At 37.8% G+C, this 27581-nt stretch overlaps 1 protein-coding gene across 1 annotated transcript in view; it reads right to left on the bottom strand.

The window, feature by feature from the left end:
* The window catches only part of LOC140232203 (unconventional myosin-XV-like), a 122447-nt gene that overhangs the window by 92832 nt on the left and 2034 nt on the right, over positions 1-27581 (bottom strand). Inside the window, exons 2-15 of the mRNA XM_072312341.1 lie at positions 25280-25403; positions 22635-22730; positions 21691-21822; positions 20890-21093; positions 19479-19651; positions 18182-18352; positions 16827-16947; positions 15501-15761; positions 14473-14716; positions 13557-13690; positions 12417-12602; positions 10810-10970; positions 9946-10197; positions 8697-8903 (exon numbers count right to left, since the gene is read on the bottom strand). Of these exons, the coding sequence (XP_072168442.1) occupies positions 8697-8903; positions 9946-10197; positions 10810-10970; positions 12417-12602; positions 13557-13690; positions 14473-14716; positions 15501-15761; positions 16827-16947; positions 18182-18352; positions 19479-19651; positions 20890-21093; positions 21691-21822; positions 22635-22730; positions 25280-25403 (2466 nt within the window). The remainder of the gene's footprint in view (positions 1-8696; positions 8904-9945; positions 10198-10809; positions 10971-12416; positions 12603-13556; positions 13691-14472; positions 14717-15500; positions 15762-16826; positions 16948-18181; positions 18353-19478; positions 19652-20889; positions 21094-21690; positions 21823-22634; positions 22731-25279; positions 25404-27581) is intronic.

The following is a 27581-nucleotide window of genomic DNA, read 5'->3' as shown; positions in this document are numbered from 1 at the left end:
ACCGAATGTCTGCCTTTTGAAATGAATATATAGTATTCCATTACGAAAAGTTTCTGGCCGGCAGTTTCCAATTCAAAGTGGTACAAAAACAGATGTCATCAAGGAAGTATTGCCACATTTTTCTGGATGGCCCATTCTTAGCATCAATCTCCATAAAATCATAATTCGCTCAGCAAAAAAGCAAAAAAATATTCCAGAAGCACGTGTATTTTATTCTACATAGGGACCGAAACGCTCTTGTCCGTGTTAAGGGTGGGGCGGGAGGGGGGGGGGAGGATGTATGTGGCCTATATGTTTTTTAGTTACCAAAAATGCTTTATAGTGTTGACAATAATGCACTCTAATAGATATATTTCAATCATTTATTACTGGATCAGGGACACTTTAAATTCCTGTTACTTCGGCGATGTCATTTCTATCGAGCATGTGTATCTACACGTTTTGATGATTATTACGCATATTCATGCGTTCATTCGATACCGTTACTTGCAATATTGCAAACATACGCGTTCTATACATTAAACACAAGAGGGTGGTTATTCGATGCACAAAAATTTAATAATAATCTATCGTGCGTACTATAGATCTTTCACGATTTTTAGACACTACAAAAGCTCATGATATCGCAATGAATAGTGTAAACATTTCGACATCAAGCCAGGTACAGGGAGGTCTACTAGGTCTATTATTCACTGCTGACCAGGTTTATTCACATTGGTATATGTATATTTATCAGAACACAAGCAGGCTTTCTAGTGGTTATAAGAGACATAGATATGATTATATTCAATATCTTCTGCTGCTGTAAGCCGTATAATGTCCGCTTTTTGAAGTGTATATTCCATTACGAAAGGATTCTGCACCGGCAGTTTCCATTACAAAGTGGTAGAAAAACAGATGTTATCAAGAAATTATTGCATCATTAATGTCTTTCAGTGGCCTATTCTGAGCATCAATCTTCACACAATCATATTTCGCTCAGCAAAAATTATTCCAGAGGTAGCTTATTTAGGGACCGGAACGTTCTTTTGTGTGTTAAGGAAGGAAGGGAGATGTTGTGGCCTTTGATAGAAGTTAGCAAATAATGCGTTATATTGTTGACAAATTCACTCTAATAGATGGCAATAATCTTTCAATCACGTTTACTCCTATATTAGGGATACTTCCCATTTCTGTACTACTGCGATGTAATTTCTGGCGAGTACACTGTATGTTAATTCACACGTTTTGGTGGTTAATAAGCATATTGGTGCATTCGATACCTTTACTGGAAATAATGCGAATGTACGCGTTCTGCGTACATCTAAACAGAAGAGGGCGGTTATTCGATGCGCAGATAATCAATTACGCGTACTACAGATCTTTCATGATTCTGTAGAGAGTAGTAAAGGGTCACATTAATGTTTACAAGATTATTAGGATTATGTGAGCCTTTAAAATGCTTCAAAATCTCCCACTACATAACGATGGCGAGCTGCTTTTTTTTTCCTTCTATACAGTGCGTATAAGAGCCATTTTCATTGGTACATGTATAAGTGTTATATTAAGGTTAGCAACTAATGCTTTATAGTGTTTACAAATCTACTCAAATAGCTGGCAATTATCCCTCACTCATTTATTACTGAATCAGAGACACTTCCCATCCCTGTTACTATAACTGCGATGTCAGTTCTATTGAGCATGTGTATCCACACGTTTTGGTGTTTATCACGCATTTTATACGCGTTCATTCGATACCTTTGATGGTTACAATGCGAATGTATGCGTTTTACGTACGTTCTAACAAAAGTGGGTGGTTCTTCGACGAACAGAATACAGTTTGTAACCTATAAAACGTGCAAACAATAGAACTTTCATGATCGTCTTAATAGTAATATTTGCCTACATAATCGTGATGGAGTTCATGAACACTTTAGACATCGTAGGTGTTTCACACTCAGTTGAGCATATTTATTCACATCATCCATTCAAACTGTGGTGGTTACAACGGAAATATATGCATTCTTTATTACCTTTTCTGGTTATGATGCGAATATACGGACTTCACGCACATATCTAAACACAAGTGGACGTTTATTCAATGCAGACGTTTTTGTTTTTTTTATTTAACGTCATACGATATATTTTTTCACGATCGTTATATACAATAGTGGGGAAAAAACATACATAGGCCGATAGAATCATAATGGAACTTAGGAACTTAGAAATCACGCAAGGCACAGATAGGCCGAATCCGTCTTGCACTATAATGAAGCATGTTTGTTCATGTTTATGCACACTTTGTCTTGGTTGTAATCCAAATATACGCATTAATTCACTTCGTTTTGATGATTACAGCGAGAATGCATGCGTCTGAAATGCATAAAGAACCAATACAAGATTCGTAGGTGATATCTAATGTTACGTTTAGACCAATCTAAAATTGTCAACATAATAATAAACACTACCATCCATGATTCATTTTCACGTCGCTACCCTGCTTTGGACTTTCCAGGAATCCTTATCAGTACCTGGGGATGGACTCGTCAAAACATCATTTTGGTACTAATGTGACGTAGAATACACAGCGCGATTAAAAAAAATGAAATGCTTAAAATATCATTATGTATACGAGGTACATTATTTTATTATCACTTTATGTTGACTTATATGTTTCAGTTTAAATATGGACACTTTCATCCAAATTTAAAAAAAAAGTATTTGAATATGATCATACATGTAAGTACAATCTGATTGTAATTTATGTTATGAAAGAAGTGTTATGCATATCACAATAACAGAGAAAACTAATTATAAGTGCACATTCTATTATATCATCGTACTGAAAATGTTCACTCTGTAACCATTTATTATCATCATACATATTAAATGATATCATAGTTACACTGTGTAATAATATCAAATTATAAAAACGACATACTTCTTTTTCTTCTCTTTACCGACAATGTCGATGTACATGACCGTATAGGACCTACTCTTGTTAGAAAAGAGAAAGATATGATTTTACGAATACATGTATCTATCATGTTACACCGATAATGATTTCTCAATTACTCTTAATCATATCATGGAAGCTGGAAATATGCAGATGTCAGTTGAAATCAGTACTGTCTAAAGAAACCAGTTAAATGGAAGGAGTGACAAATAAGCATTGAAACAAAATCATTCATAACGCAGTCATAGGATTATGCCTCATTCACTTTGTCAAAACGTCCGGAAGAACCTCAAACATTAACCACTTCAAATTCTGTCATTCGGAAGTTGTGCATAACTTTATGATCAGCTTAAAGAAAAATACTTGGTATCCCAGAGTACGTAGTCTCCGTTTTATATAGGGCTACAGTTGTAACATACCGGTACGTATAAAATGCAATATATCAGAATATAGTCATGACCGTAATTTCATGTTCACCCGTCTGCTGATGATAAACGCCTAGTTGCAATAAGCATATCTAACAACGCAAAGGATTGCATGGAACTTAATAATAAACGCGTACGGCAGGCTGTCATACGAGATGTATACATGAATACTTTAGCCATGATTTTTTTAAATAAAATTTCATAGAGCAATTGAATATCAAAAAAGCTAAAACAATACGAAGAGTATTCAGTGATTCAAGCGGTATATTATCAACGCCTTTTCAGCTGCATGAGGATTCGTATAGCCATTCTAATTGTTCTTGAATTTCTAATGTATAGGCTTAGCAAAATGTGGAAAGGTTACAAATTCGAAAAGGACTTACTTGACTAGGGACAAAACAATCGAAACACATAATAGAAACTAAATATTTACTATTTCATCTCGGAAAATGTAGGACTCTGACAGGAAACATAGATACAATTGTATTGTGGTCAATAGAAATAGGTAAAAGTTGTTTATCACACATTTTCAGCTTATAGAGGAGAAAAATAATACATCACCACTACCAGAATGGACAGTTGGTTTTCTTCTAAAAATGACCACTTAGACATACTGTGCATACATTAACAGACATTCACCAGAAGAAAATATGCAAAAAAAAAAAAAATACAGTCTGTCCAAAAAACAAATAAAAAAAAAAAAAAAAACCCAGAAAGACACCAAGGTAATTTGGTTTTCTGAACCAGGACGGGGACTTTCAGCGACACAGGGTTTGAGAACAAGTGAATAGTAATAATGATAATACTAAACCCAATAGAATACTCCGATAAAAGTTGTAAAACTGCTGCACCCATGTCCTTGTTTTCATGACATCATTTACACAAAATAGCTTTGAACAAAAGGTGTCGACAATTGAAAGTATTTGTATGAGATTGGGTGTGTATGCTCTATTGGTTTCCGTTGTTCACAGACCCGCTGGCCGGAACGTTCCCCTTTCTGTTTTGAAAACTCCATAAAAAAAACAAGCGTGGAATTCTTGTTGTTGCGCATGCCATAAAGTGTAGCAGACGGTTGTGCCAGTGTCAGTAAGTATGTCGAGTGAGGGTCTCGAACGTGGACACCAAAGCCTGGAAGATAAATGAAAGAGAAACGGTGAGAATATGAACGTTTTTTTTCCTAATAACGCAAAGTAATAACGAAAATAAACTGCCACTTTGGGCTCGCTGCACGAGTACTCGACCCTGGGATCAACCCGATTTTGATAAATCTAACCTGACCAAGCAAAATAGTGAAAAATTAATTACACTTGAAAGAAAAGTCATGGACTTTTAATCTCTATAATATTTGGAAACTTTGATTTGTATTCTGCAAATGAGGACTCAGTAAGCTAATGATGACGTAAATCCACTTTTTTTTTCTATTAAGTAAATTGAATCGGAAACATTTCAATTCTTTTAGATGTACATTAATAATCGCAAATGTCCATAAAATTAGCTACAGTGAACAGAGATATAAAAATTTATTACAATAATAGTTTATGTCTACATTTCTATTGACAGCTGAATAATATCTAAACGAACATTACGTTAAAAACAATTAAATTTCGTTGTAGTCATATCGGTTGAATGTAAAGAATGTGTAAATTCCCATTCATAAAATTCACAGCACTACAAAAGTTCTGCATTTCTTCATATCTGATTTTAGGGAGGTTAACATAATTAGAACAAGAAAAAACAAAACAAAATAACAAAGACATCTATGCTTAACTGTTTTTGAAATGGATTTGAATAGATAATTACAGAGTACTACAGTTTACACTAACTAATCATCAGTTGCTGGACTGGGCGCAACCCAAATGAAACAGCGTTTTCATATCAAGGCGGAAAAAATATCAGAATATACGAAATGTGCAATTTCAAATATCTACATGACACTAAAAAAGTAAGTATCCCAAGTAACACAAACACAAATTGATGAAGTTTCAGTAAAATATAGAATTCAGAACCAACAGAGAATTACTATTTGAATAATAAATTTCGAACAGTAAAAACAATGTAAAAAAAAACTTACGTGCTACAGTAAATAACAGGTACAAGTTCGGCCGTAACAGGAACAGTGACAGCAACTGTTCATGGCATCACAAATTAATAGCAAAACAAAAACCAAACCAAACAAAATAAAACAAGATTTTATAAAATAATCTGACGAACGAAAAAAAAAAAAAAAGAAGAAGAAGAAAAAACCACAAACATTTGAACGTGCACTCCTGGATAGCTGCTGCCCCGGCGTCAGAAGTTCGAAGGCGTTCGCTTTCAGCGGTTTCTCCGGGTATTGTTTTTTCGCTTTCAGTTCGTTATTCCGAATGTTCGTAAAATACGGGAAGGTTTGTTAATATAGAATAACGAAACTCCAACGAAACGACTAACGAAACGACAATCGACCTTCGGAATAACAAACGCCACATACAAAAATTGTGTTCGAATGAAGCAAGCCTTTTCCACTTTCGACCTAAGGAATGTAACTGTCGGTATTCGCAATTTGCGTGTTTCGGAATAGCGAACCCTCGGAATAATAAACCTTTCGAAATTAACATCATCCGGAAACAGAGATCAAAGAGATAATAAAAAAAAAAGAATGATTGATCGCATAATTATCGTAACACGATAAAAATCAGATAAATGTCAACACCATTTGTTGAAAAAGAAAACGAGATAAATTTCAACTCAACGTGTTCAAAACAAAAATACAACGAATTTCACCGCCATATTATGTTAATAAAGTACGTAGTTATAGCGAAGTGATAAATCATTTCACTTGGCTAATATTTTTACGACCAGCCTTATTTTTCTTTTTCATTGTTGACTTTTTTTTTTTTTAAGTCGGGAAGATGTTCATCATCGTGGTAGAAACTGAAGGAAATAAAGCGGATCTTCTGTCTCACCAAGCGAGGTAAACACGAAAAAATAAATACTACTTTGCCAGACAAAGGTGAGACGAAGGCGTAAAACGTTTGAACGTGCACTCCTGGATAGCTGCATGCCCCGGCATCAGAAGTTCGAAGGCGTTAGCTTCCAGCGCTTTCTCCGGGTATTGTTTTTTTCGCTTTCAGTTCGTTATTCCGAATGTTCGTTATTTCAAAGGTTTTCCGAATGCTTGTTATCTCAAAGGTTCGCTTATTCCGGCTATTCATTAGCCGGAAAATAAGGGAAGGTTTGTTAATCTAGAATAACGAAACTCCAACGAAACGACTAACGAAACGACAATCGACCTTCGGAATAACAAACGCCATCACATACAATTGTGTTCGAATGAAGCAAGCCTTTTCCACTTTCTACCTGAGGAATATAACTATCGGTATTCGCAATTTGCGTGTTTCGGAATAACGAACCCTCGGAATAATAAACCTTTCGAAATTAACATCACCCGGAAACAGAGAACACTGAGATAATAATAATTAAAAAAAAAATGATTGATCGCATAGTTATCGTAACACGATAAAAATCAGATAAACGTCAACACCATTTTGTTAAATAGAAAACGAGATAAATTTCAACTCAACGCGTTCAAAACAAAAATACAACGAATTCCAACGTCATGTTAAGTTAATAAACTAAGAAGTTATAGCCAAGAGATAGATCATTTCACTTGGAGAACATTTCTTCTTTTTTTTTTTTTTTTTAGTCGGGAAGATGTTCATCATCGTGTAGAAACTGAAGGAAATAAAGCTGATCTCCTGTCTCACGAGCGAGGTTAAAAAAAAAAAATTAAAAAAAATCATTTTGTCGCGATTACCTCGCTTCGTGAGACAGAAGATCAGCTTTATTTCCTTCAGACTTTTTTTTTTTTTGTATGAAAAGGAGGTGCCGCAATTTAGTTTCAACGTTTGAGGAAACATGTATTAGCGGAAAAATGAGCAAAGAAAATGGGATTCTATCGTGAATGTGTCCGATTTTCTTTGCTCATTTACCACTGATAAAATATATTCATTTCTATGGTCAGTTTCCTTCTGTTTGCGTTTTAGAAAAAAAAAATACAGATGTGTAACGATTTACTTGACGGACATAATAAAAACAGTTCTGACACCTCGTTTTCATAACTTTGAGAATCAATAATGAAGGATAAATTCGGTAGACCGTTTGGAACAGCAATATACAAAGTGAATGGCTAATTAACAAGTGCAAAACGTCTGTAAATCGATGTAGAACAACAACGAATCAACAGGTCATTTATGTAACTGAGAGCCCGGACAATCTATATTACCAGACACTTATTTTCTGTTGCCGTGAATTCCGTCCTCAGAGGCTGAAAAGCGAGCGAAAAGAAAAGGCACCAATTATTCACAAAGATCTTAACATTACGAGTGTAAAGAACTAAGTGAATCACTCTCTTCTGTTCCACTGCAAAATTAATATTGTGTTTCAATGCGACATTTTGCGCGGCTCAAAATCGCATTGCAGTTACGCGCGATACTTTCACTTAGGCGCCGTAGATGGCGCTAGACAGTTTAACCGGAGGAGATCCGCCGGTCGGTGCGTTCGCGTTGAAACGTGTTTGCGTACGCGTTACCGATGCGCGGTTCTACGCGTAGGTAAGTTTAACGCGATCAGCACTGTATGTGTCATGTTTTCTTACATGCTAGGTTGTCTATTCACAGTTAGCTACTGTGCATCATCCATTATCCAAATGATGAGTAGACTCAGATCATTTTTCATGAAGCTCTTTACAACTGTATAAAGTTATAATGATTGAAGTTTCTATGGCAGCATTAAAGGCGAACCAATCAAATATGAGTATTTGTGTCATTACTGTAATAATTGTTACAGCAACTCTCAATCATCCCTAACCCCCTAGATGACATAATGTGCTCCAGAGTTGTCCTTGTTGGACTATGCCTGAGTCAAGAGGCAAGTGCAATATGTTGACCTGATGAGAGTAATATCCTAGATTGCATCGAATATGGAAACCAGTGAAATTGCAGTTTACTAGCATTCTTAAAGCTACTGATAATTTTCCTCTAAGGCATTAGAAACTTAATTATGAGCTATTCCATCAACTTCTATTTAGTCAATGCATTCCATTACCATGTACTTGATATGTGCTTGTCTTCATTAATTGTTCTTGCACACACCTCATTGGGTGAATCCATCTCTATATCCACCTCCAAATTGACCAACTAAAATCAGGGGCATTAATTTGACTACCGGTATTCTCCCACAGTACAAAACTGTCCTCTTTTAGTTCATAGCAGTACGTCATATGTACATGTTCAAAGACAATGCTAGGATAGGCAACAGTCTGGTCATGCATTATGCACTCCTGCTTCTCCATTTCCTACCTTCTTCGCACTGTTCTTGGATGGTGCATCCTCCCATTCATGATCGTCTCCGCGGCAACGATGAAGTGCGACTCGCTGACGGGCATTTCAGGATGGACCTCCATCTCGGAGATGAGGTCCATGACAAAGTCCAGTCCTGAGAGGTCAAAGCGGACATTTTCGTCCATCAGCTCCACTGACCAGCCACTGTATTCCTTCTGCAAGCCCCTGCACAGACAAAGAAGGTTGCCAATTTGGTCACTCTTCAGAAAATGCTAAATCTCAGAAGAGACACCAAAAAGAGATTCTCAGCTTTCTTGCTCAGTGGAAAGTATTAAGTTATTTCTACATTGAAGGTTAAGGTGGCATAATGCTTCAGTTTAAATCAGTTAAACATTAATCCCATTATCCCGATGATATCTTAAAGTAATGTATCAACACAGATGTCCATAAACAATATAAGACATTGAATACTCTCAACTTCAAGTAAGATTGTTATCTCTCTGCATGGTGAAGGAGGCTTACTCTATGAATGTAAGGCATGTTTCTCTTTGACGCTGCTATTAGCAAGCAAGAAGTAAATATATCCATTGCATGTACATTGTGCTCCTGTTCAAAGCTCTGATAAGAAGGATATCTGCCAAGCCCTGAGGAAGTTAAGGAAATTACATTGAACAGTTTTACAAAGGAATAAGTCTATGAACAATCATTACATGCGGTAATAGGTGCTTTGATAGATTATAGACAAATATCTTCATCATCATTATCATCACCAACACCACCACCTCCACCACCATCACCATCATCATCATCGCCCTCTCTACCATTATCAGCACTACCACCAGCAACACCACCTCCACCACATCACTATCTACCATCACCATCATCACTATCATCACTATTATCATCACTGTCATCACCATTATCATCATCGACATCACCACCAACACCAATACCACCTCCACCACATCACCATCATCACTATCATTATCATTATCATTATCATAATCATCACCACCATCATCATCATCGCCACCACCACCATTAACACAACAATCACCATCATCATCATCACCACCACCACCACCATTACCACCACCATCACCATCATCATCATGACCACCACCATCAACACCACCTCCACCAACACCACCATTACCACCACCATTACCATCATCATCACCACCAACACCACCAACACCACCTTCACCAACACCACCATCAACATCATCATCACACCAAAAACAAGAAGAATGAAGCTTCCACTGACTTCTGCTTGAGCGCGGCCATGGCAAACTCCTCTCCCGTGGTCCAGGAGTCCACCTGGACGTTGATGGGTTCCTCGTCTCCGGGCAGCCGAGTGACCAGGGACATGTTGGCCTGCAGCTGATGGGCCTTCCACTCCAGGAGGGTGGGCGGATAGGTGCGGCTGCCCCTGGACTCAGTGGCATGGTGGTCGCAAGACAGCAGCTTGTGCTGGCAGTAGGCCTTGTAGCCGTTATAGGCGTGGTCAGAGACGTACCTGGGTGAAAGAAGCAGGCAGTGAGTTTTCATTTTGGGGCACAATGATTATGACTATGGTGGTGTGCATGTATCATCTACATCCTAGACAGTGTAAGTAACACAAAACCATTGATGATAAATCATCTTTTTCAAGTATAAATTTCAATACAAAAGTGTATTTAGTATACAGATATATTTAAAAAAAGGAAGAACGTTTATGTTTATATGTTCATATGCATGAAGTGCACATTCTAAGAATGACATACAGAGTTAAGTTGCTTCAAATTGTTACAATAATTACAAAACAGACAATTTAATTGCACACAGTCATATTATTAACCATGTTATGAGAGACTGGCAAAAAACTTGTTATACTAAGAAGTTGGCCATTAGGTCTTGAAATTTCTAAATTTATCTATTATACACTCCTCAAGTGTCTATGCCTAATATGTACAATATCTTCACATCTTATTGAGATGGAACAAACTTATACATCTAAGAACATTCTCACACAAGAACAGTTTCGTCAAGTTCATTTTATATTTTCCTGAATTGAGCATGCTGTCCACGGGTATCTGCTTATTCTATGTCCCTGCTCCATCTAAAACTTTTCAGACTGCATCCCACTTACTTCAACAGGTAGTTGTAGAGCTTGGGTGATGGCGGGAATGCAGCCATGATGTTGCTAAGCAACAACCACGCCCTCTCCTGGATGGAGTTGCTGCTGTTGTTCCACGTCTGGTTGCAAACTTGGCAGTAGATCTCGTCACGTATGTTTGGGTTGTTCAGTCCCTGCACAAAGAATTGAACAAAAATGCCTTGCACTTAGTTTCTACTTTTTCATTATGTTCCTTGTTAATTCAAACATAACCTGCAGGGTTTTAAACATACTCTCTCAAGTATTCTCACTCATACAATTGTGTCATTATCACTTGAAAATAAAGCAGATTATGACATGATGACATCATAATGACAACACAATGGCAATGTCACGGCATGATTAATGGACCAAGAATCACTCATCATATGAAAACATTTTGGATAATGTTGAAGCTAACACACACACACACACACATACCAAAAAAAAAAAACTAGATATATCGCTACGGCTACTGATATGCCTCCGCCATAATGCATGGTTCTCCTAATAGGTCTATAGTACAATGTCTTGACAATGTGTGATGACAGTTTCACACAATTGGCAAAATATTAAAATGACAGGTTTGACACAAATGTGCTGAATGTTCACTTTCTAGAACTAGGTTCAATTGGATGAATGATTAAAATGTCAGAGTGCAGGTATTTGGGGAACTGATGATTTTTACTTGACTTTTGACCCTTTTATAAGTTTATGCATTGAGTAATTTTCAAGGTATTGAGAAAAAGTATAATTTCAGTATCAAATGGGAAAATAGCATTATCTAAACCTGGTCTTTGACCTTTGACCTCACAGTTCCACAGAGAATCACTGTTAGGTAGAACATGCATAAATATGTAAGTTTCATGATGATACCTTGAGTTACTTTCGAGATATGGAGGAAAAAGTGCAATTTAGCACTTTCACTTGACCTTTGACCTTTTGACCTTTGACCTTTTGGCAAGAAACTTCCCCAAAAATATATATTCTTGGGTAATACATGCCATACATCAAGTTAAAAAAAAAAAAAACCTTCAGGCATATTGCATTTTAAGGAAGTAGTGATATTTTGAGGAGTTGACCTTGACCTTTGACCCCTGACCTTTGACCCATGACCCCAACTTCCCTAGATAATCACTGCCCATCGGTACAAGCATATATACTAAGTTCCATGAAGATACCTTGAACCATTTGCGAGATATGGAGAAAAACATGAAATTTCAATTTTTTTTTTTTCACAAAATAACCTGTGACCTTTGACCTTTGACCCTGTGACCCTAAAATCCACACAAAGTATTATCCCCCAAGGATATACCCTCATACCAAGTTTGATGTAAAACCACCACACGGTTCTAGAGATATTGACAAAAACAAAACGGGACGGACGGACGGACGGACGACCCGAAAACATAATGCCTCCGGCCACTTCGTTGCAGAGGCATAAAAAAATGTGATGAAACAGTATGTAGTCAGTGACAATGAATCAAGCATATTTACAACTTTCTAGCGGTTGATCTACTTTTCCATTTTCAATCATCAATAAACTCAAACCAAAGAGACAATAAAGATAGAGAACGATTCTGAACGAGATGTTTTCTAACTTTTTGGACGATGTAGTTGCCCATGATGAAGTCCCGCGTCTTCTTGGTGGCGTCATTGCCGGGGTCAGTCATCGTGATGAATCTGAGGATGAGCTTGAAGACGGCAATCGCCTCCTCATTGTCGGCTTCGTTGAGGAGGTGGAAGCCCGTTGTGATCGGCGAGTCCATGAAGCCAAAACCATCCGACTTGAGAGAATAGAAAGAGCATGGAGAAAATGGAATTGAGTACGCTGGAATATCTTTAAACTCCTTTGGAATGACTCACATATTATTCTTTCTTATCTATCCATTTGAGACATATAATGTAGATAAACTCCATGATGCAGTAATCTCATTTTCACTTTAGATAAGAACTCTTAACTCTCCTGTATTTTGTAATATCATGTTGTGTAAACATCTCCATATGTAAATTTACTTCATAAATTTACTGATGCCCTATCCAACCAGTCATGGGCTGTCTACTTCAAAAAGAAAAGAAAGAAAGAAAAAAAAAAAGAGAAATATTTCTGTGACCCTGACCATTAACAAATCTGTCCAAAATCATTCCAGTAATTTCCAATGTTACAATTTAGTGACATCAGTGGCCTGTTTCATAAAGAGTTACAACTGATCTTGCACTCAATTTATTGAATGTATCTCAGTGATGCCAGCATAAGATCAATACAGATTGTAAGTCTGTTTCATAAAGATACTTACGCTTAATTGAGAGCACAGATTTAATAGCAGATCGAGCCTGACATTTTTTTAATTGCATCAACCAAACATCAATCTTTATGAAATTGGCCAAAGGATTGATAAAATCTCATACTGAATTTCTTGAGCTATGGCATGATGTTTAAGCTCCCACTTTGACTCCTGTCCTTGGACTTATCATTACGGTCAATCCCCTAGTCAGAGGAGATAAACAAAGGAAAATAAAAAAAAACAGGAAGAAAAGTACAGGACAATAAAAAGCAGTAGAAGAAAAAGAAGTAGGACAGGAGGAAGAAGAAGGAAAACAGGAATAGTAAAAAAACAAAAAGCAAACAAACAAACAAAACAACAAAAACAACAACAAAGAAAGGAACAAATCTAGAAAATGAGCAGATGAAGACAAAGGCAAATGCTCTTTTAGATTATGACAAAGAAGCCTCATCTCACCTTGAAGTAGATGTTGACGTATTTGGAGAAGGGATTATCGTTGATATTGGTGGGGAAGCTGAAGGCTCTGTCATGATGGGCCACCTGACCTACGACCTTGATCAAATTCCTCTCTGTGTGCGGCGGATTCCAGCCTGACAAGAAAGAGAGAGTGTGCTTGTTACATACATGTAGGAGGCTAGATGATGATTTCATTACGGACTTGCTCCACAGGATGGCGATCTTAACTGATTCCACGCAGAGTTTTAAAATGTTAACATATATTGAAGGAAGTAAAAGCAGGAATTATACTTTTTACAGCTATATTTTCAAGAGCGTACATTTTCATGGGAAATCTTGAGCAGAGTTCCTGATTTTCCTCAAATTTGTCACTAGGTGTTTCCCTCATCCTAGATATCATTATCTGAGTTTGGGGGAAAAAAATGCCCTTTAGTTTCATTGGTCAAGAAACTTGCCAACACTGGAAACAAATTCTACTTAAGTAAAAATACATTTAGACTACATTCACAGTTACATGTATTGTCTTTTCTAACATTCATTTAACCAGACAATGAAAAAACAGTATTAATATAAACACAAATCACCTGGGACAGCATACTAATAAAATGGTACATAGAAATTCTTTACTGTGTGCATTTGAGGTGGATCACTTCACAAGGTTTGCATGTAGTCAAGCAGGATCTTTTGTGTGCATGGGTTCGTTTGCAACTCTCTCGTATATCGGACCTCAAATTTTATTACACACATTGTATGTCTTATCCAAGGGACTGTGTTTTGCCTCTTGATACAGGAGATGGCATGATTGCAACATTACAGTCTGTTGTCCATGGTTCTTGAAATACAAGGCAAGTTTATACAAAATTACAGGAATAGTGACGTGCTGACGAGAGGGAACTATTAACAATTTTCATCTTACCACTCTTGAGCAAGAGATGCAGCTCGTAGGGAATGTCAACCTTGGACAAGTCTGTCTGGGGCTGGGTAGGAGGCAGGGTAGGGAGGGGACGCCTGGATGAAGGTGATGCGGTTGCCACGGCAGCCAGCTTGGCCATGGCTTCTTCATTGGCACGCCTCCTCTCTGCCTCCTCCTCCTCCTCTCGTCTCCTCTGCTCTTTCCGCCTCTCCTCTGCCTCTCGCTCCTCCTTTGCCTTCTGCAACATCTGAGCAAAATAATCACACAACCAATTAGGATTCCTCTTGTAATGCATCACACACTAATTGTAATGAGTTGAGCCAAACTCCATGGAGAATCACAATGTTTTGTCTTGTAGTGCAGTTACATGTGCTAGAAATTAAGCTGAATTATCTATGGAGAGTACTTACAATTTAAAGTGCTCTTCACTGAATAGAATGAAGTCATATAAACAAACAATGAAACAGAGTTTCAAAGGCTTAACCCGTTGAGGACGAGTCCCGAGTATACTCGGGCAGCTTTCTATGGGAAATGCATGTTGTAGCAAAATCAAACCGTCCTCAACGGGTTAAAGTTTAAATGGCTCCTTCAGATGTTTTTGAAATGGCAAGTACACAATATAAAACTCACACAACAGTATATATTCACTTTGTGAAACACTCAATCATATATTTCTGCTTTAATGCACTCTTTCACAACTGTTTCTTGACACGGACCACAGAAGCACTATATTGTCTGACTTACTTCAAAAGTAAGCAGACAAGATATGCTGTCTTGATATCAAAGAGAGGTTTAGAAAGACTATGATGATAATAATATTCATTAAAGAGTGTATCCTACATGGAAAATAGATATGTGTTACGATTTTGATTCCAAGGAAATTGAAGTCATGTTGAGTTAGTATTCTTATTTGTTTTCATGTAACAAGCTTTTATATAATCAATATCGCCGTGAATTGTTTGTAAAAGTATGCATCAAAATCCTGTGTCTTTGATTGCTTGGCTTCTTCCATAATGGTTCACCAGACTCACCAGGTAGTAGGCCCTCCTCTGCATGCGTCCCCTGTGCAGGGCCTGCAGGCACACCACCCCTCTGATGATGGCCCTGGTGCGGCGCCGGGCCAGGTAGCCCCTGCTCAGGGCCTGCAGCTTGAGGGTGCTGCGGCGCACGGCCCGATAGTGGCGCCGGGCCAGGTAGCCCCGCAGGTGGCGCTGGATGACGAGCACTGCCCCTGTGATGATCTTGGAGCGCTCGTACTCCAGGTGGTTCTCGAGAGCTTCCTTGAGGAACACCTGCTCGAAGGAGGCAGAAAGAAAGAGAGTTGTATGCAGATTAAGGTCTCGTGCTATCAAAGGGGAATATACCCCAAATATAAATGTACATTGGACAATAAGTTTGAAGCTACAAATTATATACAACACAAACACCATTCGCAAGTCTATTGGATGATTATGAAAAACACTAACCAAAAATAGAAAGAGAGCAGAATGTGATATTTTTTTTCCTACTTGCAGGAAATATATATTGTTGAATAAATCCATTATTGGATGACATATCTTCAATAGCTAATATTGATGTCACATAAGTGTAATGATATAAAAAATTATTAACAAAATTCCACATTATATCATTTTGCCAGCACATGAAAGAGCATGTGCCTGCCTCCTTCCATAGGCAGGATCTTAATATCATCTTTAACACACAAAGTAGCCAGTTTTTAAATGGCACATTTCAGACTTTTTGGATTTCAAAGCACTTTGGCCATTATTGTGATGTAACAAGACAAGGGAATGTGAACCTTTCATGAAATATCACTTTTGGGGGAATTCTTGTATCCTTCCTATAATGTGACACATAATAAATTGTTGTAGCCTTGTTATCCAGCTATGAGGGCACATAAAGACAACTTCCTATCAAGAATTTTACACAGTTGTTAAAATCTTTCTCATGTCATTCAATTTTTGCACACATTTTTGATTCAGACAATTACAATTATCACTGTGTGATACCTCTTTGATGACACACACCATTTGTCTGCCTATTGAATGAATATTAAAATAAACAAACAAAACTATAGAAAATGGGGAAGAAACTATTTTTTTTTTCTATTTACTGGATGGTAAATGGAAGAGAAATAGTACAATGAGATAATCTTCAGAAGAATTCAAGATTAGCTAAAGGATGACTTACAACTGATTTCATACCGGTCACTTATAAGACATTTAACTCACTGACACTTTTCAAACATACAAGTACACTGAACAATAAGCTATTTCAACATTTCCAGCCCAGGAAAAGGGTGTCTGTATGCAGGAATTGGACCATCACATGACTGGATTGGAGGTTGTGCCCCTTACCTTAGTCGCCCCAAGCTGGTAGTCCCGCCTGAAGTGGTCTCCCACTCTGAAGAGTATCTCCTGGCAAAGCTCCTTGGCGGTGGCACGGAACGTGATGGCTGCACTGATGAGGAAGCGGTATCTGTCCCACGGCACACAGAAAAAAACATCAACTTAATAAATCTAACAGAATTTCATTTGGCATGGGACTTTTGTTTTTAAGCAATCCCAAAGTGCATTGATGAGGAAGTGGTTATCTGTAGGGCCTACCCAGGGCACACAGAAAAATACAACAACATAAACTTTACAGGATTTTGTATGGCACATGATTTTTTTTTATTTTTTTTTATAGCCATCCTAAAGTGCAAACTGATGTTACAGCGCCCTCTTTGTCTCCTTCATTTCATTGATGTAAAAGTGAAAACCTCTGCACAATCTCAGTTCACTTCCTTGTATATGAATTTGAAGACAAGAGTATTTATTCAAATTCGTGAAATTTCTTCATCAAGATGTTTTCATGCAACTAATTGACAAATTGCCCAACATTGACATAAATAACGTTGATGGAGAGTAATTTGTCAATCAGTTGCAAGAGTACTTATGTATGTAATTTACTGTCTCCAAAAGACACTTGTATGCATTAATTGGTACCCTTTAAAGTATTCCATGTTTGCAGCAAAGCAAACAATGGTCACACCTCACAAACATTCTGATTTAGTATATGTTAATTAATTCATCAGATGCCAGAAACTACACTTCTGTTCTTTGGTTTTGTAGCTTTTCATCATTAGGGATTGCCATCATTCATTGCTTGAATTTTTGATAAAACTCATTATTTTCATCATTGATCGCTTGATTAGTTGAATCCTATTTTGCAAAATTATCAAAAAAACAAACAAAAAAAACTCTTGGACCCTAATTTCATGACTCATCCATACATTGACGACACAATTCAGAGAATCAAATTTAATATTTCTTTATCAGCATGGCTTATTTGTGTATTTTTTCAGCTTTGTGCAGATTGTCAATAGTGAATGAAACCAGTTCTGTCTAATCTTCATCCAATACATAGTAATGTAAAAGCAAACAATTTTGTGCAAGTCATTTTTCACCCTTCTCCCAGTACGATGAATTTCATGTTTTAAGTCTGCGGAATCAAAACAAAAACATATAAATAACAAGCAAAAAAAAAAATGCATGCTTTCATTTTTTTTTTTTTTTTTTTGTGCCAGTTTCTTGTCATGCAAAACAAAACAAAACAAAGATCCACTTTAACAGTATGACGACAAATTCAGAGTAGCCAAAGACATACTGATGACAAGATAATTTCTGCAGCAAAACTCTCCAAGGAGTTCATGGATTACAACGCTACAGACCTGTTCATGAAAGCCAGGAAGGTCATGCGGATCGGGAAACCATTCCGTCGGATGCGCACCGTCTCCAACATCCCGCTGTATCGGAGCTGGCTCAGCACGGTGCCGGTGCTGAACACCATCGGTGCCTTGTCCTCGTTGGGTTTGATGCAGCGCACAAAGAAGGGATGACACCTGTTGATGATTAGTGGTGGTATTTTAAAAGAAAAATAATAAAATCACTCTTATATAAATCATTCTTGCATTTGTCATAGTGACAGGTGTCACTGTTTCATGAAAATACTGATGTTTGATATTCCAAAACTTGCTTATCATGAAGTATAATTATAATTAATCTTGCACTTGACAGTTCCTTTAAGCTTTACTCTTTGTCAAAGTCAACTAAACCATTTCTGTACCAAGGACTTTGGACAGTGTGTACAATGCCATGCATTTTCTGTGCCAATCAACACTCAAAGCACACAAAGGGTTGGACACTGAGCAGAGTTCCACTTTTAAAATTCTTCTGATTATCTCCAGAAATTCTCCAGGCTATATACCAATGTGTCCATTTAATACCACTTTGGTGCCTGCTCCTTAAAAGGTTACAGTGATCAAGAAATGCTGATGCCAATGTATGTTCTCACTGGGTTTTAGTGTATAGCGCCATCTCTGGCGAGTCATTCACTGGTCTCTACAGAATGCTCTCCTCCTTGTTCTTATACTACAGACTGTAGTTGTAATCTGAATTAATGCGTGACTACTCAAATTAACCTGGACTATAGCCTGTTTTCCTTTTAGTAATTTTTTCTTTCTTTAATCTTTTTAATCTTCTTCTTCTTTTTTCTATTTGATTAAACCCCTGCCACGCAGTTCACTTCCACCTATAGTCACATACAATGCTAAATATGACCCTATTTCCTAATGATAAAGAATCCTTTTTAGTGTCTCTGATAACCTTAGCTTATTTTTGCCCCTTGAGCACGCGCTCAGTGTGCATATGCGCATTTTGAATACAGTCAGTCTGAATTCCCTTGTTGTTGGCCCTATTTCCCCATAATAACGAAGCCTTGAAAAAATTCCACCAAAAAAAAAAATCCTGGATCAAGACGGTGATCCGATCCAGGTCACTACAAAATCTAATCATCTGTTCCTTGTGTCAACTTTTCCTGAAGACTTCATTCAAATCCATTCATGACTTTTTGGGTTATTTTCAAACAGACAAACAAACAAACAGACAGACAGACAGACAAACAAACAAAACAACGGCAACAAAAACATAACCTCTCCTTGGCAGAGTTAATAATATGAAGAGCCGTACTTGTTCATGGTGCCGATCAGTTCCAGCAGGGACTCGTTGAACCTCGTTACCACGGTAGAGGGGCGCATCTTGCGCATGCCTCCCAGCCCGCCTGACCCGCTGGCCCCCTCCGACAGCATCATGGCTCGCTGCCGCTCCAGCGTCTGTAGCAGCACGAACATGTCAGCAAGCATCTGTGGAAGGAAGGATAATGGCTAATTCAAGTGGCACTCACATTCAGATTCAGATGCACTGGTTTATATCAACATACCAAAATTTCCATATCCGGGGAATTACTCCCAGAGGGCAATTACACCGGCTAAATACTGGTTTATAGTGGTGAGGTCAGAGTAAAGATTAGGATTAGGGTTAGGTTTAGGGTTAGGAGTTTGGGTTAGGGTTAGGATTAGATGCAGGATTAGGATTAGGGTCAAGGGAAGGGGAAGGGTTCGGGGTAATTGCCCTAGACCCCATAATTTCATTTCAATCCTTGAACCACGAGTTCTTCTTGAAAGCAAGTAAGTTCATTTGAAACTTGCCCAGAACAGCAAAAACTGACCAACAATGAATGCAAAGTTGATTAAATCTACTGAAAAGCATAACGTAAGAACAGATACATTTAAAAGCCTTGAGAGAACATAGGCCACTACTGTAAAAACACAGGTAAAAAAAGCAACTGTGGTGTTACTGCGATGATGAATGGCAAACATAAACATACTCAATTTTGTAAGCCATTCTCAGCAATATTCTTTTTCCCTTTTTGTACCTATCATGCTCTGTTATCAATTAAAATTTTTATCTGCTGTTATTGTACACCTTGTCACCCAATGATATCATGCCAGTGATTTCTGCCTGTGATGATAATACTTTTGAAATACATTCATAAATCAAAAGCTAGTTATAAAGCTATTTTCAAGACAAACATCTGTAGTAATTTAAACCAGTGACAAATAATTTCTGTCTTAAAAAATATTTTCCTCATCAGGATCTCACGACAGTGCAACAACAATACTCAAAAGCACAGCCAAATTTCATTCCACATGTTCACTTGTGAAGGTTTTATCTACTGTCATTACTGTACTGCTATTACTATAGCTTGTCAAAGCGCCGAGTGGAAGCGATCTTTCCATGTCAATGTTTAATGCACCTCAACAAAACAATCTAAATTAATCCACGGCTGGGTTGAATGTTTATCATGTATCAAAAAGCTAGGTGTAAGCCAATTTGTTAAAAAACAGTAATATATTTTGTAGTGAAATGAATTGATGGCTGTTACAAATGGTTGAACCTTTGGTATCAACATCCTTGCCACCAAGACACGTCCAACACATACTTTTATTAGCATATATCATGGAACTTATTGGGTGAAGCATAGAGTAGAATAAGGTTCAACAAGGTTTTGATCAGTAAGATCAAAACAAGAAAAACTCACCGGGTTGTGGCTATTCTTGAACATCTCCATCACTTCCGGCTTGAGCACGTCCCGGTTGGTGGTGATGAAGTTGTCCAGGTAGTAGACCACAGGGCCGGCGTAGTGCTTGATGCAGAACTCCAACCGCGGCTGCTTGGGGCGGCCGTACATTGGGTTGGTGGTGTGGTGGTAGTGGCATTTTTCTACCAAGGCTTTCTCCGTGCCCTGATTAATAAATTACATTGATACATCATGTTGAAAAATCTCAGGCATTATTATCACAGTGAACAAATGTCAGCAATATAATGAGTGAGTTCTAAGAGTGATAAAACAAACAAACAAAACAAAACAATAGGTTGGAAAATGTAAATTCCTGTGACTTATAATGTTCTCTATACTTCTAAGAACAAAAAATTTCTTCATTCATTGCCTATGGGAACCGGTGATAAGTCCCTGTACAACATTTATGGAGATTTATGGATCTTGTTGGCAATTGGGTAATGAAAGGATATAAGGGTTTTAAACAATAGTTCTCTAACTTGGCCACCTAAAACCCATCTAATCATCAATAAAAGGAAAGAGAATAATGAAAAGATGAAAAATGCATCTCGATATGCAAATCCAAAGCAAGATCACTTGGGTATGAAACCATTCACTCATGCACTGTGTACTATTGTCATTATGATCTGGTCAATCAAATATTACACCACAAACAAGACACAGGAAGGATCTAACAAATCACAGCAACCACTAACAGACTTTTTATCCCATTCATTCAATATATCCCTAAATAAGCCTGAGCTAAAGAGGGCGACATATAACCTTTGGGAAGTTGCTCTCATCGTCCACCAAGTGAAGAATACCAGTGGGCCTCTTGGCCAGCAGGTCCAGGACTGGTTGGTTGTTGACATAGTTAATCGTCTGCCATTGAATCTTCTCCTTGGCGTACTCCATCTGTGCATCAACAAAAACGTAAAGTGATTATTTGCATGGTTTTGTCTGCTCGGGGTTAAGTTGCCAGCCATGGACATCTGATTCTTGCTTTGAAAGAGCCAATCTGTTTATGACATGTAATTATCATATTGTTACCCCCCCCCCCCCCCCCCAAGGAAAAAAAAATGTGTCGAGGATATACTGTCGTGTTGTGCACATGTTCTAAGAGAATTTGAGCACTTGTAAAGATGTTTTGTTTGCCCTTAACTCATTCACATTTGAACACGCTCATTGGTCTGCTTGTAATGGCAAATTTTGCTTTTGTTTTTCATCTTTCAAGATATTCCAAGATCACCATCGCCATGTTCCCACACTGCCATGTTCCCATATTGGGTATGTTATTGTAAATGTCTTGTCCTCTTGCTTGTTTGTTTGTGAGTATGTGTGTGTGTGTGTGTGTGTGTGTTTTGAGGACAATATGAGCACCACAAAACTAGCAAGAGATGACAGAAGACAGGTCATGAAATCAATTTTACATTCATTTCTATATCCTTCTCTTGGAGAATGTTGTGCAATGTGAACAGGATTGGAGAATGTTGTGCAATGTGAACAGGATTGTGACTGCATTTCTCCTTCAATAGTCAATTCAATATTTCTCCTTCAATATTCCATTCAATATTTCTTGTCAACCTACATTTATATGTCTCAAGGACATGAAATTCACAACCACTTGCCATGTAGCACTGACACAGAGGACTTTGAGTCCAACTAAGGGACTTTTCACCACTTGAAATGAATAGATATACATTGTACAAGAAGTGAAAGTACTGTACCTGTTCAAGCTGGAAGATGTGCTTGTTGAAGTAGAACTGCAAATGCTCATTTGCATAATTGATGCACAGCTGTTCAAAGCCGTTCACTTGGAAGACCTGAACCAAGAAAACAAGTGAACAGTTGTTCTTCTTTCTGTATATCTCTCTGTCTTTCCTGCATTCTGTCTCCCTCGATTGCTCTTGCTATATGATTACCTCACACTTCACCAATCTCCCCACATATGTAAGGCTCTTTCACAGACATGTAGAAAACATGTGATGCTAACAGGTACAAATAGTAAATTTATGAAGGGTACCTTTGAGTTCATCTGTGTATCTATTGTTCTATTCTATCATTTATTCATACATGCAACTGCTTGTTATCATATCTTCACTGTAGCATTATATATTCAATACTCACTTGTAAATCATATCCTTATTGTAGCATTATATACTTGATACTCACTTCATACTTTCTAGTGCATTCATTGACTGGTGACATCATATTCATTCTTTAGGTGTAACAAAATATTGATGGCAGTATATATACTCATTCAATTCATCACATATTTTCAATAAATCTACAAGGTATTTCATTTGATTGACTACTTCAGTTTTTTGTTTGTTTTTTTTTGTGTGTGTTTTTTTTTTTCATATGGTCAAAGAGCTGTCACTTATCTCTGCTATTAGAAAATCAATAATATCCCTGAAAAATCAATTACTGGTAGAATTCAACTTGTATGTATTGCAGAATATATTGACCATGCACACACATACCCAGGCATAAGCAAACAGATAAGAACCACATTATCCCACCTCAAAGTGTTGCTATATATATCACTCATGACATGTGGAAGAGGGTAGGTATAGGTGGTGTTTTCCTAATTTTTGGCATAATTTGCCATTAGTGAATTACTTATGGCAATACATTTTCAACCTGTTTAACCTGTTGAAGACTAGTCCGGAGTATACTTGGGCATGTGTCTATGGGACATGTGTTTTTTAGCAAAATCACCCCATACTCAACGGCTTTAAAAACTAAAAAAATAAATAACAATTCCTCTGTTTACTTTATAATCGCTTTAAAGACCCAGTATCAAGGGGATTCATGTATGGGAAGGCTCGGCCGGCCCCATTCGGACATACTCAAGAATCCCTAAAATGAGTTGAGTGTACATCGTAGATTCATTAATGATCTCTCGGTAAGTACATACACAGCGGAGGAATCTTGACTGGAGTTGAACGTCACCGATGAGCGTACGCTTCAATACACATATTAGGGAGCTTTAGATTTTAGATGCGCGGACGTTCAGAGGGAAAAAACATGTTTTGAGCATGCGCAGTAGCGCGCGTAAAGTCAATCTATTTTTAGCTTGCGTCGCCTGAGTTTTTCACTACGCGTACTGGGCTATTTTCACGTCCGCACAGTTTGCGACGTAGAGAGCTTCTTCATGCACTGATCATATGGGGGCGCGATTTTGTTTTTTATACGTTGCGTCCCAGCGTAATCTAAAGCTACTTTTCCACACGACGCAGGGAGAGGAGAACGTGCAGCGCAAGCGTCGGCTCAAACGTCCGCGCGTCAAAATCTAAAGCTCCCTATTCACTGACGGGCAAGCAGGCTGTGGTAGCTGTGGTTTTCGAATGATTCCCAGTGGGCAGCAAATGAAGATCGATTCAATCAGGTCTATCTTCTCTTCCCATGCCACTGGGTCTTTAACCCTATTCTAACTGGGCTATTTGAGACCAAGTTTTTACTGAGGGGGGGTCAATCTGACCCCCCCTTCAGATCTCGGCCATCGATCAGGCGATCGCTGCAAAATTTTGCCTGAACATAGAGCTGGATGTCAACTACAAGATTACATGGTCATACAATAGAAAAATGTTGATTTCATATTTTATGATAAATTAATTATGCAAATTAATGCATGAAATCATATTTTCACCTATAACTCCATCAAAAAGACTGAAGGATTATTAATTTTTTGTGTCAGAGTTCCTCAAGACACATCAAACAATTTTCTTGCACAAAAATAGCGCAATCAAAATCATTTTCTTTTGTTTTTTATTGTTTTGTTAATTTCTTATGTATTTTATTGTTTTTTCGATCTTTTGTTTTCTTTTTTTTTTGCCAAAATTTGTTGGAGGCACTTTTTCAAGCTTATCTACATTAGAATTGATTTATTTCAATGGTTAAAAGTTGAAATAATCTAATTTATATCAATTAAACAAAAAAACACAGTTTGCATTGGATCTGCACAGGAAATCATGAATTCGAGCGGTTTTCGGGTTGACATGCATATATGCAAAACATTGCATAACTTCAGAACTGTGTACCCAGACGTCGCAAATTTGGTCTCAAAATATGCGGGAGACTTCAATGAAAAAAGTCATGAAACGACGCGGCAAAATCTTTGCGCGTTGCGGAATCGTGGCGCGAAACGTCGAGGGGGGGTCAATTTGACCCCCCCCCCCCCCCCCCAGTTAGAATAGGTTTAACCTATTGAGGAAGAGCAACACGCATTTCCCATAGACACCTGCCCGAGTAAATTCGGGACAGGTCTTTAATGGGTTAAGCTTAATGAGTGGCATGAGAATGCAAAAGATATTTTGCCTCAGTATCTAGCTTGATTAAGACATCCTCTTGGCCCTATATGATGTCATACCTCAAATCCAAAGATGTCGAGGATGGCGATGGATGTCATCTTGCCCGCCTGACCCGTAATACTGTTGATGCTCCTAACCAGCCAGGCAAACAGGCATGTATAGAGTGACTTGGCAATCCCATCTCTGCAACAAGGGAGAGCAACATTCAGAGCTATTAGTGGAGACATCACTCGAGCCCCGTCTTATTGTACCAATTTTATTCTAGTGTATTAAACTACAACATGGTCTTGGGTTTGAATCTCGATGGAATCCCATTTTCTTTGCTCATTTTTCCCGTAATAAATCATATTAATTTCTGGTCAGTTTTGTTCTGTTTGCGTTTGTTACATACTCAAAGAGCTGCATCACTTTGGTGATCCCTCACATTTATTTCCAAGTTGAATTATCTTTCAGGTTTATGCCAGGTGTGCGCATGTGTGTCACACACATACACACTGCTATAGCTTCTGGCCATCCGAGCATTGAGAATTTAGGGTTTTTGGGACAAACACTGAACTAGGGCTTTCTACAGCTCAGTCGGTAGAGCACCAGGCTAGCAATCCGGAGGTCTCGGATTTGAATCCCGATGGAATCCAATTTTCTTTGCTCATTTTTCCACTAATATCTATAAAATGGTAGACAATTTTGTATTTATCAAGCATTTTGTATATATTACATTGCATACCCATCCCATGCATGCTCAGTGTACCTTTCCAACTAAGAATACAGTCAGGGCATACAGCCAAAAAGAAAAACAAACTGTGAAAATACTATCAAAATTGGCAAACAACAACAACAACAACGACGACGACGATGTTGTGCAATTTCCACAAGATTTCCCAGAACAACAATATCAGTCACAGGTCGTCAATAAAAAGAAAGAAGAATAGAAGAGGTTATGATGTAATGGCCTGACAATTCTTCATTTCACTTTAAAAAAAAAAGTACTTAATTTCTTTTGTGGCATGAACTGAAGAAGAAATCATACTCTGCACAATTTTGAGAAATTCTAAAGAGAATTTTACTACGTTGTTGGTCTGACCTTATAGTCTTCATAGCAGTGAACTTGAACAAAGAGTGGGCTTTTAATTTGAAATTATTGCAACATTATTTTGACTGCAGTGGGGGGAGGGGGTGAGGACTCAAACTAAATCAAACTGAATTTAATCAAAATCTGCTCCTCCCTTTAGCTGAGCTCAATGATATGCCTATTATGTGTCAAACATACTTGCGCCCTGTCTGAATAAAAAATACCAGTGTATAGTACTGATTCATTTCCATGCTGCAGTAAGTGGCTCAGACATAAACACGTCGTTTCATATATTACACGTCATATAGATCCATTATCAAACTACTGTATACGTCAAATATTTCGCAAGGTTTTTATTTCATCAGTGGAAAAATGAGCAAAGAAAATGGGATTCCATTGGGATTCGAACCCGAGACCTCCGGATGCTAGCCCGATGCTCTACCAACTGAGCTATTCACGATAAATCTGATCCCGATATGAACATGACACACACGTACACATTTCTCCGTTCAGTACAGTACTCCACGATTGCGAATTTAAACACTCATGAAATCGTTGGGAAGTCGCGATTCACGAAAATTTAGACTTGCTAAATATATGGCGTATACAGTATCAAAGGATTATACATATGCTTTAAACATTCACCAGTAAAAATAATAGTCTGAGTTTCTACGAGCCAGTGATGTGGAAACTGCAAACAAATACTGAATATATGTCATTGCTCATTGATAGGTCACATACGCAGCTGTAAAAAAGTTATCAATTCTTCTGTTCACCAAAGTGAAACACACACAAATATTAACTTCAGTCATAAAATTTCCCAGCTCTTATTGTATGAGCAGAGTGGGACGTGTTATCATCTGAACTTTGGAAGAGCTCTTTAAGTTTATGAGGTCCGTTACATTGACGAACCTCATTAAAATGCCTTCAATTTAGTCATCTTTCTGTTTAGTAATGTATCCACAGACATTGTTATACAGGGACACACACTGTATAACTACAAAAAATATGTACACTTGGGAATTGAGATTAAAATATTTGATTAACACGACTGCTTGCAATTTTGAGACAATCCACTCTGGGAAAAAGGATTGGTCCATATGCAGTAACAAGGATTACAATTACCTATCTAAGACCCAAGGATTTTATTTATTGCCAGCAAAAATGCAACGCCATTCCATGCTTAGGTTGAAATCATAGTTTCATTTTGTGTCCCACCGACCTGCACTACAAAATTCATTTTCTCTTTTCTTTTTCTAATGATACAAATAGGAATATCTGGTGCCATTCAC

This window comes from Diadema setosum, chromosome 8, assembly GCF_964275005.1.
Source record: "Diadema setosum chromosome 8, eeDiaSeto1, whole genome shotgun sequence".
NCBI lineage: Eukaryota > Metazoa > Echinodermata > Echinoidea > Diadematoida > Diadematidae > Diadema > Diadema setosum.
The sequence above is the reverse complement of the archived record's forward strand: the minus strand, read 5'-3'. Positions and strand labels throughout refer to the sequence as shown.